Source organism: Panthera tigris, chromosome X (genome assembly GCF_018350195.1).
Source record: "Panthera tigris isolate Pti1 chromosome X, P.tigris_Pti1_mat1.1, whole genome shotgun sequence".
Lineage (NCBI taxonomy): Eukaryota > Metazoa > Chordata > Mammalia > Carnivora > Felidae > Panthera > Panthera tigris.
Window position 1 is genome coordinate 80,499,430 of NC_056677.1, and position 16,007 is coordinate 80,515,436.

Sequence of the window (16,007 nt, forward strand, 5' to 3'; positions counted from 1 at the left end):
AAAATTACCAGTAGAGGCAAAATTTAAAAAGTGACCTAGAGGTATAAGGACATACATCCCATTAGCAAGCTCACAAGCCACACAGAAAATTGGTGTTTCGTATGTAGCATTTGAGATTTGTTTCTAAAGAGCCATAGCTATCAAATTTTTGTTCAATTTTAAAAAATCAGGCAAAATCCCATGAAAAAGCCCTTATTTAATGCTAATGCCATGATGTGCTCCCCTAAGGTCTTAGAAACAAACATTGCCATTAGCATATGCCATCACTCGAAAGTCTATACTTGAGAAAATGGAAATGCACTAATTAAAGAAATGACCAGTATGGCAAAATCATAGTCAATGCCAGTCCTCTGAGTGCAGTGTACCTGTGTCCTGTGTCCTCACCATGGGCCTCTGTGCCTGTCAGCACAGAGGAGGAAATCAGTCTTCCAACAAGCCATTCACCATTACCTATAGCCAGATGCCTCTGCTTGTACCTGCATTTTCAGAGCCCCACATCCCTCAAACATGTCAAGTTTCAAATATGAATGTTAGCTTACAGACATCTTTAGTTGTAAAATTTTTTTTAAAAGGTTGCTTAAAGGTTAAGCCAACCCCTGTGAATACAGGCTGATCCCTGTTCATACATCTCACTTAGAAAAGATATCGTGTCATAGCTAAGTACCTGTACACATAAGCAGCCCAAATAAGATTTCCTCAAGCCAAATGAACTAAAGAGGAAGAAGAGGAGGGTTTGAAACAAAATTGTGTTCAAAGGCACAAAAAGAGAAACTGAGCCTCAGAAAATAATTTCCAAAGAATTGAAATTCCCCATAAAATTTTCTTAAACTGGGTTACATGCACAGCAATGATTATTTGGCTGTTTCCTACTCAGAGTTCTCAATTATAAATAGTCCCCAGGAGATCTGTTGCTGGGCTATATCAAATTGGGGTGCTCTGGCCTATAAAGGCTCCATCACCACAGAGATGGAATAAGGGGATGAGAGAAGCAGATCATTCTCTCTCTGTCTCTCTCTGTCTCTCTCTTATACACACACACACACACACACACACACACACACACACTCCCCTAAAGGGAGAGGGAGAGTCTGGTCTTTGGATTGAATTTATCTTCCTGCCAGCTTACACAGAGAATTCATTTTGTTCAGAAGAGCAAACTACACATTCTGAGAAGAGGTGCCCCTCATGCTCTGGAGATCAGATTAAGAAATGAAAATAATCCAGAAAGCAAAGACCACCAAGACCAGTGGTAGTGGCAGTGACCGAGAGCACCTTGCCCCAAAACAGCAGCCAGATGGGGCCCAGTGGGAGAAGTCGAAAACTGGCCACTCTGGCACTCAGAGACTTAATGCAGGATCCGAAGACTATGCACATCAAGGCAGCACTTAAGAGTCTGACATGAAGATATCCTGATGCTAGTGCATGAACACTGAGCTCAAGGAGAATGCAGACTTCACACCTGGCTTCTTGCCTGCTTCAATCCCAAACTGTCTGCTCAAAACTCAAGGTAGCTACCTCTAATACCTGTCCATCAATCTAACTCTCGCTCTCATTTTGTTCTTTCTGAAAAGTAATATTCTACCTCCCCCAAAACTGAATTTAAAGGAAGTCTCAGAGAGTTCTTTCATTTGCTAAAGTAGTTCCCAGTCTCTACTCAATCTGGGAGACACTTACTGACTTGGGGAGTTTTCAGAACCTGGATCAGCAAAGTAAGAGCCATCTCTTTCACAAGTGAGCTCAGGAATCTAAGACAAGAAGTACCAACAACATTCCTGATAGGCTTCAGTCCCTCCAGCCACAGAATGACAAAGAGTGGAGGGAGATGAATAGGATGGGAAGGGGGTAGCTGTAATCTTTAGTTTTTGTTTTTTGTTTTTTGTTTTTTTTTTTAATCTGGAACAAATAGGAAATGTAGCATTTTTTTAAAGACACAGAGGAACATTTTTTTTTTAATTTTTAATTTTATTTTTGAGAGATAGATACAGAGCACAAGTGAGAAAGGAACACAGAGAGAGGGAGAGACAGAATGCGAAGCAGGCTATAGGTTCTGAGCTGTCAGCACAGAGCCCAACTCAGGGCTCAAACCCAGGAACTGGGATCATGACCTGAGCCAAAGTCAGACGCTTAACTGACTGAGGCACCCAGGCATCCCAAAATGTAATATTTGTTAAATCTAGGTGATACGTATCTGTCTTCTCTGGACTCCATATTTTAAATATTACGTGGTGACATTTTTTTTTAATTAAGTGAAATTCAACCAGGAAAGCCAAACAGTGAGAATTCAAGAGAATAATGAATTGGCCCACCTTTCAAAGATTTTGTAAATCTTGCCAATGTGAGGAATCTCACTTTAAGTAAACAAGATAGGTGAAAAATCTAGACTTAACAAAGGAAATCTCAGTCAGGAGTTGTTTATTCACATTACATGGGGGCTCTTTCTTTTATGAAAGAGTCCACCATAGGATTTCTATAAATATGGAATGCCATCCCTGTCGTTAAAACAGGGTCTAATTTACAAAGCACTCGCTGCTGCACAGCTTTTCAGGAACACAACTACCATTCAAAGGTACATCTACAGGTCCTCTTGTGACATCCAATCTGTTCTGTGACAGAATGCACTTTGAAGCAGCACTTTGAAGCTGCTGTCAAGATAAATAGAGTCAGGTTTGACCCCAAATGTTGTGTGCTTAGTTGAGTCATTTGACCTCTCTGTAACTCCATTTTCATGATTAGAGTGAAAATACTGGTTCCTTTTCACATCTCTTCCAGGAGTTCTGTGGAGCTGTGTGGTTCTAGCCAATATTTTCAAGCAAAATGCTGAATGACATAACAAATGAGATGTCTGCATGGGAACCCAAGTTCCCAGAGTTGGCAGAGCTGTTCTCCAGGCAGCTGCAGTACTTTCCTCACCATTCCCTGGGGTGACACATGGAGGCGCTAGCAGCCTGGGTACACCCACTGTTAGTGGAGTGACCCTCACCATGCAGCCCACACAAAAACTACTCGTAACTACACAACAGCTAAAAAGGAAATGTAACTTGAAGAACATTTCCCTCTACAAACAACTGATCCTCTGGGACTTTCATTTCAAGCCTCTCAATTATTCGAAGTAAATGAGGCTCACATTAAAGGCCAGCCAGTCACACATCAAGAAATTAAGCCTCCTCTCAGTAGGGGAAAATGGCCGCTCCAGAGCCAGCCTCCCACCTCTCACACACAGGCCTCTTGTACAAATGGTTTCATTTACCCACATCTGAGACACTTGATCCAGCCAAGCTTGGTCTCCCCTATGCCCTGGAAGCTGAGACACACAAGCAGAGGGTTCAGCATCTGAAATTCCAAACAGCCACCTCAGATCCACTGCAGCACCATAACTGAAAGACTCCAGCTTTGCCAGGAGGTGGCTTCACCCTTTTTTAACCCTTTAATTCCTAACAAGCAATTCTCCACAAACCTACCTTCAGCCTCTGGGCACAGTATACCAAAATCACAGCAAAGACTGGGGCGAAGATAGGGAATGAGAGGTCTGCTGCTTTTCAGGCCTTATAAGTCTGACTGACAATCAAAAGAAAAACCAGGTAGGGCCACCAGGACCCAAAACAAGTGGTCCTCAAAAAGAAGAATTCCAAGGCCTCAGAGCCCTCTATGGAAAATGTCCTGCCTCCAGTCCTCTAGGGAGAGAAATCTCAGGATCATTAGCAAGTACTCTGGCTGAGCTCAACTTTAGTGAAGGTGTATGGGGAGAGACATGATCTCTAAGGTAACCAGTTAATTGCCAATAAGGAATGATAATAATAAATTAGCAAATACTGATGTAAACTAACTCAGTTCTGCAGCAGTTGCATGGAGACAACAGTGGAACGGTTTATTCTGGAACACATCTTACAAACAGATCCTCACTGGGAAACACACTGCCTCTGCTAGATCTGAATGAGCCAATAAGATACAATGTAGGCAGTGGATGGCCCTAGAATGTCTCCTAGTAGAAGCAGAGCCTTTGATTTTTAAAGAAAACTGGCTTGAGTACACTTGAAAAGATGTGGGCTGTTTTCCATTGTTTCCTTCTGCAACCTGAGGGTTACTTTAGACCCTTTAGAGGTAAGATTTAGATGGTTCCAAGACACTGTCGTTTCAAGGAAAGTAAAATAAAAGGTGCTCACTGAACAACTTGTTGCTTTGTTTTAATTGCAGGTGGTGTTTTCTGTCATTTCCTTGCTATCCAAACCAGCCTCATCATACATACCAATTTCCTAATGATTTCTAAATCTGACATCTGAAAGGTTTGTGGCTGCTGTTTTAGTTCCTTAACCCAGAGTTCTACTCAAATCCCTGCAAATCCCTAATTTTAAAACTCTGTTTTAGGGACCAAAGCATACTGAGCTATTTCTTTCTTCTTATTTTTCTTCAAAGCCTAACTGATGTTTTAGTTTCATTATTTGCACTAAGATAACATGCACTAAGACTTCCTATAAGATAACTGGAAGCATTCAATTTAGTCTGCCACATACATCCTTAGTCTGCAAACTCTTCCACTGCTACTCATGAAACTGTTCAGTGTTATAGTAGAGCACACACACCCTTAGGATGTCTCATATTGAAGATGCTACAGTTTCCTAGTGAATGGTAGAAAAACAGAGAGAACTCAAGATTGAGTTCGAAACCAAAATCTAAATTCCTATGCACATATGACTAGAATTCTGGAAGCTTTTGCCAAACTATCACTCTCTTGGAGTTGTCAGCCCAGAAATATTCAACATTAGAAAACCAAAGTTTTAAAATACCTCACCAAAGAGACTGGGTGTCTGGGCCATTTGACCACCACCACCCCAAAGGCAGGGAGGTCCCACCAAAGTCTCCATTTAGCAGTAAAAGAAATGAGTTGCATTTTCTTCCTCCAGCAATGACCATGGCTTGGGTGACAAAAAGGGTAATGCAGGGATGCTGGTGTACTTTCACTTTCCAGCATCCAAAGGTGCTCAATAGGCATGCCTCCATTCCATAAGATTGGAAGAAAAAATATTTGCCATAATAAGGAGAACCTAAAAATGCTGGAATATTTTTAGAAAAAAATCTTAGCAGATTGGCAAACCTATTATTATTCTCTCTCCTCCATTCTTTTTCAATTTCTTTTCCCTCTTTCCACTCTCCTCCCACCACCATGCATTCACTTATGCATATACTAAATCTATGGACTAATTATACCAGGGTGCCAAGAAATTCAAATCTCACCTTTCAATTTAAGATATTTATGGGCTACCTGATATCACTAATTCTACAAAAGTCTTCTGTAAACAGCAAAGGCATCCTCCATTTTCGCTCTTCAAATTTGTGTCCAAAACCACAAAATCCACATAGCTGATTTCCTGACCAACATCAGAAGACCAGTAAACAATAATATGCTATTCTAGGCAAGATGGTCTCTGTGATACTAAAGGCTGAGTTCCAATTCCCTAGACCAGTACTCCGTTCCCTTTACCTTACCTACTAATCACTGCACTTAACATCATGTTCCCTTTGGTTTCGAGAACCAACAATACAGATGTGTATTACAGAGAGCCAACAGATGTGGCTAGGTTTGCACACTGATGTAAAAGTTACGCTCAAGTCAGCACCAAACCTCAGGAGTTCAACAGTAAGTCTACCTATAAATGATGGCAGGGCTGCCAAGGAAGAAGAAGGGGAGTACTAAGAAGTCTACGAAGTAACACATGGTTAGAAACTCTCTTGTATTACATGCAGGGAAATCACTGGGTGATCTTAGCTCCCCAACCAGACTGAACTCTCTGAGGGCAGGTGCTGCATCTTATATTTATTTGGGATCCCCATGGTACCCGCCACACAGCTGAGCACATAGTGTATTTTCTAATAATTCTTACTGGTTTATTTGATTTAATGCCATGGTGATAAGGTGTGATGGAGTGCTTGCTGCAAGGGAAGAAGTTTTGACTCCTCTACAATGTCATCCATAAGCCTTGTAACTGACTGCAGCTAATGAAGGGAGTAGGTTTGTCACAAGGTAGCCCAGCAGAGAAACCTAATGTGCACTGCTTTGGTCCCAATCTGGAGAGTAATAATGTAATATATGCTCAGAAAAGAAATGTTATCCTGAATTGAATTGACCTGTTTACTTGTCTGTCTCCCTGTAAACTCCCCAGGGTCAAAAATCAAGTGTTGTATTTTTGTATCCTGGACAAGTAGCACAGTGTCTAATACATTCTAAGTGTACAACAAATGTTCCTGGGTTTAATTAATGAAAAAATAAAATAAGGGTTTAATGGAATAATGTAAAGAAAAATGTAAGTGACATAAGATTTAATACAGAAATTTCTGTAGAATCTCATATTTTTCACATCTTAGCACTTATTCTGTGCTATAATTGTTTAATAAATCGTGGTTTCTTGGATGGATTAATTAATTAATTGGAAAACATAAAGAGAAGATAGGAAATATATCAGGATATTACTATCCTAGGAAGGGAGACTATCCCATTGAACCCAATAGTAGCATAAATCATTCTATACTGCAAATCAACTATTGGTTTGCTTGTCCTGTCTGTTAGAATGTGCATTCCCTGAGACAATAGAACATCTTTTTCATATCTATAACACCAGAGCCTAGAGCAAAAAAAGTAGACCTTCAACAAATATTAGTTGAATGTATGCATCAATCATTCTCACTCTTCAGGAGATTTCACTGTACCTAAGTATTCTACCTAGTCCACATTCAGGGTCTTCAGGTATGGAAAGAAAAGGAGAAGTGTTATTTTCCCCATGCATAACTTTGTGACAGATCCAAGTTAAATGGCCTGATTCATGCTTAGCTGTGAGAGGGTCTCTCCTCTTTCTGAAAGGGTTTGTCAGTTGAACTTTCTAGGACTGCTTATTAGAAATACACACTTAACCTCACTGTGTCTAGTACACACTGCCTTGGCCCTTGACTAGTCCCACATATTACATCTGTATGATTTTGTTAAATAAGGAGAGCATGTGGCTTTGTGAGTTGGGGATAGGATCAGAATTCAGACTTTCAATGGCTTTTTGAAATAATTGAAGCAATATTTTGTTTCATTCTGCCCATAGGAGAATCAAAAAAAGCACCAAGATCTTAGTGCATACACCATCATATGTTTCCTGCCCCCTCTAAGTATCTCATAACACCAGGGCTCATATTTCTCTAGTGCCTTGAATTGATTACATAAAAAATCACCAAGCCCTCAGATGATTATTCCTTTGTCTATCTCCACAAGCAATAGCAGTCAGCACCTGCACCCACAACCTTGCCATCTTTTACCTTCATCATTTAATGTCCAATATGAATAATCCAACCACACCAGTTTGTAGGTGTTATCTATATAAAGCCAACTTAAATTCCTCTTTAGTTACAGTGTCTATGGGGTCATGCTCAGGTGTGCAGGCCATTATAAATGATTTTCCAATTATTGTCTAATTAATACATCTATGATTCAAGGAACACCTATGTGTCAATATCTTATATTACACAATGTCATATTACTCCTTGGACCAATGTTGTATGGTAGATATTCCTGTTTTGTAGATGAGGAAAGAGACAGATTCCACACCAGATTCAAAATCATGTTCTACCTGATTCCACTACATAGCACTACCTCTCCCTCTCTATTGCTGAACTCCACAAGTAGTCCTCCAAAAAGTATAGACTTCTAGTTCCTAGTAGTATATACTGAAATTCATAATTATAATTGATCCTATACAGCATGATACTGGATTTTCAATAAATCCTTATTTATAGACTTATATATTGAAAATATTGGTGCTTTGCTGCTTACAGAATATCAGTTTCTCATTAAAAGCACTGCTGTTTGGTCCAATTAATTCTGATGAGAATTATTCTTCAGGAAACCAGGAAAAACAATTGATTCAAGAAGTCCTAAGACCCTTTGCCCTATGAAATTGATACAAATACTATGAGGCCATTTTATATGCATCATAGCTTAAGTATATCAGGCTGAATTATTTCCCAGGCAGGAAGGTGTCACTGAAACAGAACTTGCCAGAGAGTCATAGAGCCCTGCTATCTAGTCTCTCCTCTCTCTCTCTCCCTTTCCCTGTCTCTCTCTCCTGCTCTGTGACTCTTTAACATCTCTCTTACCATCTCTGGACTTCTGTTTCACCATCTACTGTAGAGCAATCTATCAAGATAACTATTTACAAGGATCAAAGGAGACAATGGTCATACAGGTGCTTCAAAAAATGTGGAAGTGTTCTTCAAATATACAGTATTCCTTTCATTAGTGGCCTGGAACGGGACATATACCTCCAAGTGCATAAAATTTCCAACCAAAAAGGAACTTAAGCAATTCATGGAAAAATGAAATCAACTTAAGAACTTTTAGCCCTCCACCCAGCCAGCCAGCCACCCACCATCATCCATGTTATCACCCTACTACCCTGAGATATTCCAATAGCCAGCAAACACTGGACTACATAATGTTTTAACAATGCTTACATTTGAAAACATTCATACCTGGTAAAGGAAAACAGAGCTAATTCAAATCATAGTTAATTTCTGAAATTTTCATTATTAGTGACCATTTCTACTTCCTCATTTGTCAAATGTCACTATAGGAACTACCAAGAAATGGCAGTGTTTTTAAAAATTATTTTGTCTCCCTTTAAGTACCCCATCCATATTCTTGGCAAAGCATGTATATGGCCAAATAAAAAGCAAAAGGGGGCTTCAGGAGGCTGAATCACTCTCATACTGGGAACTTGCCCCTTGAGCATTCTAAGGTTCACTTATCTTTAACAATACTTGTTGATTCTTTCTCAACCACTTTAACTGAAATGCTACTGCCACTGGCTGGCAAACATATTGTATTTGCAACAGGTGGAGCAAATTCGTATTATGCCAGAATACCATACAGAGATTTCAAATGCTCAGACCCCTGGAGCTCCCATTCCCAACATCCACCCCTACAAAGGCTCCATATGTTGGGTTACCCTTTGCCCCAAGAGAGCCTGGTAGCAAACCCTGACCACAGAAATGGGCTTAGGCAGAGAAGTTCTCTCCACCTGTGCCAGGGAATTCTCCAGCATAAAGGCCTATTCTGTCAGCAAGCAGCAAGGAAAAAGATCTGGGAGGACCTCACAGAGCCGCTTGGCTGCACTCACCTCAGGCAGAGGCACACCATTGATGATCAAGTCTGGCTGCTGGGGGCCTTGGCTGTTGAAAGAGTGATGATAGATGTGGTTGGCGCTGGTATTGCGGGTATTCTGGTTCTCCACATTCAGGAAAGTACTCTCAGAGCGGCGGCAGCCCAGGGGCAGTGTCTGCTGGTGGTAGTCGAAATAGTTGAGGGAAGAGGTCAGGGAGGAGCAACTGACAACATTCATTTTGTCTGTCTCCTCCACATCCCGGGGTACCAGACGAATGTCATTCTTACTGATTTTTTTCTTCTTGCTTGATTTCTTTTGATGCCCATAGGAGTACTCAGCGATTCTATATTACAAAAAAGGCAACATATATTGCTAATGCCCTCCAGAACCATGTGTTAATAAATATTAAGCACCCCACAGAGTTGCACCCAATCTCCGCTCCAGCTTCTTATTCCAGTGCATTACATCATTGGGTTTCTCCCTGTGCTTTTTACATGTGAAAAAAACTAAGGGCCATACAGTTTTCATATAAAACAGACCAACCTCCCACTCTTCCACCCCCCAAAATGTTTCCATACTTTGGATGTGGAATTCCTCATTGTGAGTGGCTATTTAGCAAGGGAAGTGGGCAGGGAAAGTTGAGCCTATGAGAAAGAAAGCATGAAAATGCTCAAATCTGGAGCTCCCCTAGATCCCAAAGGAACCCCTGGGTGAAATAAGAAGGAAGTCTTAATTTAACAGAAGAGGAGATAGAAGGAAATAAGAACTCACCCCCTTTCCAGTGCCTCTAGGCATTTTCCATGTGGGGAACACTCTCAATCAGATTTCTCTTTGATTCACCTGATCAGTTTTGGACTGGGGTAGGAGATCAGACACCATCCTTTGACGTATCCTCAGCTTTTCTCCTCCACACCCTCCATCCCCCTGCCATAGCCCTGCTCCCTTCTACTCCCTTCCCTGACCCCTCCTCTCCTGGAGAAATCTGATAGCCAAACCCATTTGAATGAGGGGAAATGCTTTTTACCTCTCTCCCCTCAGGCTCACTTTCTCCTCTACCTTTTTGTCTTGCTCCTTGCTAATGGGAGAAACCGAGATGCAATGCAGACACTTGCTGTTTTGTCCTTTTATAAAACAGCCGAGGAGACAAGTGATGGTTAAACAATTACTGCAAAGGAATTTAAAGGTTAGTGCATTCAGCATCCTTCTCCATTCAGGTGTACCTACAAGCAGCTGCACTGCAACTGGAACACAAAGAGCTCAATTTAATTAACACTGACACAGACCCAGCAACGTGCACCAAAGACACCAAGCATTAAGACACTTAAACAGAATACATTAAAATGTAGCCAGATTCTCAAAGTTATTTATTACTTTGAACATAATGATTCACCTTATTGTTTCAAAATTCCATTTATGGGCAATAATCAGCAAAACAATAGGGTTAATAAATAATATGGGGTTGATCTTCACAAGGGAAACTGTGTCTGCATTCTCTCTCAACAAAGCTAATTATTGAATACAAAAGGAGCCCAATTCAGCAGCAATTGCAGATCACCTCACAAGTCTCATAAATGAATGCATTTGGGGAAGAGGCTCAGGAGAGGCTGAGAACAGGAGACCTCTGCCTAATACATGGCAACACAAAGTCTTGAACTTTAGGTTTCTGAAAAGTCTGAGCATACAGGAAGAATGCATATTTCCAGAGGCAAATTCTTACTCTGTCCCTGGGATCTTCTAGAGCAGTTGCATTCCCCTCGCCCTTTTTAGCTCAGTGCTCAGGCAAACCTGCAGTGATAGCAAGCTGATGCTACTGGAGTTTGAGAGCAAATAAAATCCCAAAGACCCCAGGACTAGGGTTTATTTTCTTTACTAATCTGTTTACAGAATCAATGGGAAGTTTTAATGATTTTGTTTACCCATGATGGGTAAGTTTGGCAATGCCCCATCCGATTACTTGGCTGAGGCATTCACTGCGCAGCCCCTTCTGTATTGGCCAATTATTTAATTAAACTGTACTTCATTAATCCCAAACCATCACAGGGAACAGAGCTCTTTACAAAATACACATGTGAGCGAAGTTGGAGAGAACTGAGATTTTCTTTTTTCTTTCTTTCTTTTTTTTTTTTTTTTTTTAATTTCAAATGCTCTCCTCCCTGTTTAATGATCTCCCTGGCAAGCTCTCAGAAAGAGCTTTCACTTCTAGTCATACATTACCAGGAAGTGGCAAAGCCTTCACTATCTTTATTTCAAGATCATTTCTTTTTCATTAAGAAAAGGGTCTTATACATTTAATTTATGCTAAGGAAATGGCTTAAAAAGAGAGTCCACTCTCTCATTATCTCCATATAAATAAAATTTTACAGACCCCGAATTTTTCTCCTATAAAAATCGCCACTGACAATCACAGGTTTCAAAGGTAAGAGCAATATTAATTTCCATTTCTCCCATCTGAAATGACTCAGAGCTGAAGGAAAGAAAAGTCATGGCCATTTCACTAGTAACAGGATTAAAGCATTTATGAGGCATTGCAGCTGCTCTTTTATGGCACCTGATTGATATTCATGTGTGGTTAGCATTTGTCTACTAACTTGTGTAATGCAGAGAATAGTAAAAGGGAAACAATAATTGCATGGCTGTTACATATTCAGGGGGCTCTGATTCACACAAGTGTGCATTTCAGATGGTGTCAAACACAAATTGGATCTATAGGAACATATTTTGACTGATTAACATGCAAGCACAGATGGCACAAAAGACACACTGGATGTTTAGGTGTGTTGAAAGCACACACACCTTGGTTAGAAATAGCAGTGTCATTCATTTTCAGGAAACTAAAGAAACTTCTTTTTTTTTTTCAACCATTTCGATGAGACACTGCTGGAAAAACATTACATGTATTATCCTAAATTTACTCTAGAAGTACTTATATTTTTTTGTTCTCTCCAATTGTAAGGAAGGGCTTCAACAAGACCCTCTGATATGTTTTTCAGGAAATTTTCTTAATACTACTTGTCATTCCAGTTTCTGTCTTTCTATTCTCATATTCTCTCTCTCTCTCATACACACACACACCCTGCATACAGTTCAAGAGAAACTGTAACACAATAAATAGCCCATAGTGACATCCACTGGTAGGGACCAGACCTTAGTGCTACAGCAGAGTCCCACATTAGAGAAAAGCACCATCAGCTCCAGAAGACTGCCATTTTTACCACAACATCTGGAGGCAAAGTCCTACCCCCCATTAGGATATTAGATCTCTACCCCACCAACCAACCAGATATTTGAAAACATAAATGACTGGTAGAATTTCACCTTATATAGCCAGATGTTTGGGGAATAGATAAAAAATAAGCCAATAACACACTTTTAGAAAACACTAGGCACCTGCTTCCCCACACATTCTTGTTCTCTCTTCCCTCAACTCTCTATTTCCTACCTTAGACACTCACTCACCGGCTGTCTTCAGTTCATCCTTACAACAGGACAGGGCAACTGCCAGCACTTCCTCTCCTTTCAATATCTGTCCTCAAAACACTGTGGCCCTGAAATCAAGTCGTGGAACTTGGTGGTTCTGCTGTAAATTAACTCTCTCTCTCTCTCTCTCTCTCTCTCTCTCTCTCTCTCTCTCTCTCTTTTTCCCTGCCATAACTTCATGGAGACAGCTGTGCAAATTTTAAAAAATGAAAATTGCTTTTCTGCTTATCATCATTGTGTGACAGAATCCACTGGAACAGTAAATGATTGTCTTCCAGCAAACTGTCAGATCAAAAGAATTGATAAACTTGGACTGCCACAAACTTTCCCCCCTCCAAAAAGAAGCACAGCATGTACAGAGCATGCATTTAAGTAGGAAACAAAAGCACTGGTATTTTCACACAGAGGCACAGATATACCTTATTCATCCAAGACAAAGGAAAGAAAAAAATTTGGCTCTACCTGCAGTTGTAGGTCCGGATCTCTTTGTTGTCTCGCTTGCACTTGATTGCCACGAAGATCATAGTGACAAAGAGGATGCCCGCAATGGAGCCCAGGGCTATAATGAAAATGAGGGACAAGTTCACAGAGCCCATTGACTCTTGGGCGTCAAGAGCAGGAGACAGGTAGATTAATAGGAGTGCAGAGGCGGAGAGAGACGTCTTGCCATGGTCGTGGGCCACCACAATAAGCTCATAAGAAGCCTTTGAGCTCTCACTAAAGGTGCGAGTGGTTCTGACTTCGCCATTGACCTGATCTATTTCAAAGAAGCCACGGTCGCCCTCGGTCATGTCGTAGGTGACCCGGCCGTTCTCGCCCTCATCGTAGTCGTCTGCTTTGACGACCGTCACCAGGTAGCCTATGCCAGAGTTGCGGGGGATGTAGACCTCTGCAGTGCCATTGATCAGGGGCGGGGCCGTGATGACCGGAGTATTATCATTGACGTCGAGGATGATGACCCGAACGGTGGCGTTGCTCTGCAGCGAGGGCAGGCCGCCATCCTTGGCCAGCACCTTGAATTCGAATGTCTTGGTCTGCTCGTGGTTGAAGGATCGAAGCGCGTAGATGTCACCGGAGTTGGGGTTGATAGAGACATAGGTGAAGACAGGCATGTCCCGCACCTGCGATGGCACGATTTGGTAGGAGACACTGCCATTGAGACCCAGGTCTGGGTCTCGGGCAGACACAGAAAGCAGGTAGGCGCCGGGCGTGTTGTTCTCCTGCACAATGACCTGGTAGTAAGGCTTGGAGAAGTGCGGGTGGTTGTCATTCTCGTCAGTTATTCGAACTGTAAAGGACTTAGCACTCTGCAGCATGGGCACACCGCCGTCACGCGCCTGGATCGTAAGGTTGTACTGGTCATGCTGCTCACGGTCCAGCCGTCCATCCACCAGGATAGTAGAGAAGCTCTCATACTCCTGAAGCCGAAAGGGCACGTTGCCCAGCAAACGGCACTGCACGCGCCCATTGAGGCCAGAGTCCCGATCAGACACCCGCACCAGCGCAATCACGTAGCCTGGAGGGGCACTCTCGCTCACCTCCACCAGCTCGCTGTTAACTGACAGCAGGTTGATGACCGGTGGGTTGTCATTGGTGTCCAGAACGCTGACGGTCACCTTGCAGTGTGCCGGGATGGAGTTGGGTCCTAAGTCCTTGGCCTGCACGTCCAGTTCGTACACGTGGCCCTCTTCATAGTCTAGGGCACCGGTGACTGTGACCAGGCCACTGTGCGGATCGATCTGGAAAAGCTCGCGCGTGCGGTCATTGACATAGCCGTAGAAGGAGTAGACCACCTGTCCATTGGTGCCCTCGTCTGGGTCGCTGGCATTGAGGCGGATGACCGGTGTATTGGGAGGTGAGTTCTCTGGCACGCTCACTGCATAGGTGGACTCGCCAAACACCGGGTTGTTGTCATTGGAATCGGTCACCTTGATGCTGAGGCCAACAGTGCCCAGGTGCGGTGGGTCGCCGCCGTCGAGCGCAGTGATGTGAAAGCTGTAGTGCGACTGCATCTCTCGATCCAGACTCTTCTCCACTACAAGTTCCGCAAATCGTGAGCCATCGCCACGCGTCTTGATCTCCAGGCCAAACAGCTCATTAGGCGTGAGCTCATAAGTCTGCACGCCAAAGCTGCCGGAGTCCGGGTCATAGGCGCTGTCCAGCGGGATGCGCGTGCCCGGACTAGCCGCCTCTGAGATCTCCAGCTCAATTTGTGCCGCTGGAAAGCTGGGCGCATTGTCGTTCAGATCCTTGATCTCCACCTTAATCACACATATCTCCATTGAGCTGGACATGACCTCAAGCGATATGATGCACTTGGGGCTCTGGCGGCACAGCAGGTCGCGGTCGATCTTCTGCTTGGTGACAAGCAGGCCCGAACTGGGGTTAATATCCACCAGGTGCGGAGCTGAGTTGGACACCACACGAAAGGCAGAGGTCTGCCGTGGATCCAGAGCGAAACCCGCCTCACGAGCGTCCTTGGCCACGTTGGCGATCACCGTCCCGGCGCGCTGTTCCTCTTCTACCGAGTACTTGAGGTTAATGAGGGCGGCTGCCTGTGTCCACAGTACGGCCAACAGCAGCAGCACGGGCAGCAGGAGAGACTCCATGGCTGCGCGGGGCTCTGCCTGGCCTCGCCTCTCCACACCCCTCCGAGGCCGACGCCGCCGGCGCTCCAGCTTCCCGCAGACTCGGGCCGCCTGTTGCGCGCGCCCCGGGGCCCCGGAGGCCGCGGGAGGCGTCCCGCCCAGGGCGGCCCCGCGGCGCGGGGGAGACACCCGCGCCGGCTCCAATGCTGAGGTTGCAGCAGACTCGGAGGGGGCTGGCGGGGGGCCCGGGGGCTCTGGGGGGCCGAGGAAGCGCCGCGCGGCCCCGAGCCCCCTCCCTCCAGCCCGGCTACTCAGTTTTCCCCCTTCAAAGTTAGCCAGGCGCGACTGGCTGAGGCGGCGCAGGGCTGAGGGTCGGACGCCTTCTGAGCTGCCTGGCCGACGGGAGGCTGAGTCTGGACCGCACCTGGGGCTAAGACAGGGAGGTCGGTGGGGGTGCAGCCTCTCAGACACTGCCCAACCCGCCTTGGAGCACCAGCACGGAGGCTGGCGAACGCGTTGTGTGTGCACCTGGCATGCGCAAGGACCTCCCCCCCCCGACCCCCCCCCCGCGCTCCTGGCTCACTGCGGAGAGAGAACCCTCCTGGAACGCGCCCTCCGAGGTCCAGGGGGGGCACGCTGGTTTTTTCGAGGTCTGTTGGGGAGAAAGGATGATCAAAGATGGGAGTTAGAATTGCTGTCAAGAGCTGGAGGCGCCCGGGTAACCAGCTGAAAGGGATGGCAGTTCCAGGGCTGGCAGAAGGGGGAGGGGAGAGAAGGAGACTGCTGAGACAAGACAGCGCTCCCTCTC

The 16,007-nt window shown here is 44.2% G+C and overlaps 1 protein-coding gene across 3 annotated transcripts in view; it reads right to left on the reverse strand.

Annotated features, from left to right (window-relative positions):
- PCDH19 (protocadherin 19) overlaps nucleotides 1-15,220 on the reverse strand; it is a 134,792-nt gene extending 119,572 nt beyond the window's left edge. For 2 of the 3 annotated variants that reach the window (XM_042974798.1, XM_015542228.2), the window contains exons 1-2: nucleotides 13,074-15,220; nucleotides 9,150-9,477 (exon numbers count right to left, since the gene is read on the reverse strand). In XM_042974798.1, coding sequence (XP_042830732.1) covers nucleotides 9,150-9,477; nucleotides 13,074-15,220 — 2,475 coding nt within the window. Of the gene's footprint in view, nucleotides 1-9,149; nucleotides 9,478-10,158; nucleotides 10,300-13,073 lie in introns of all 3 variants that reach the window. The other variant, XM_042974797.1, reaches the window with a different exon arrangement.
- Nucleotides 15,221-16,007: the final 787 nt, after the last annotated feature.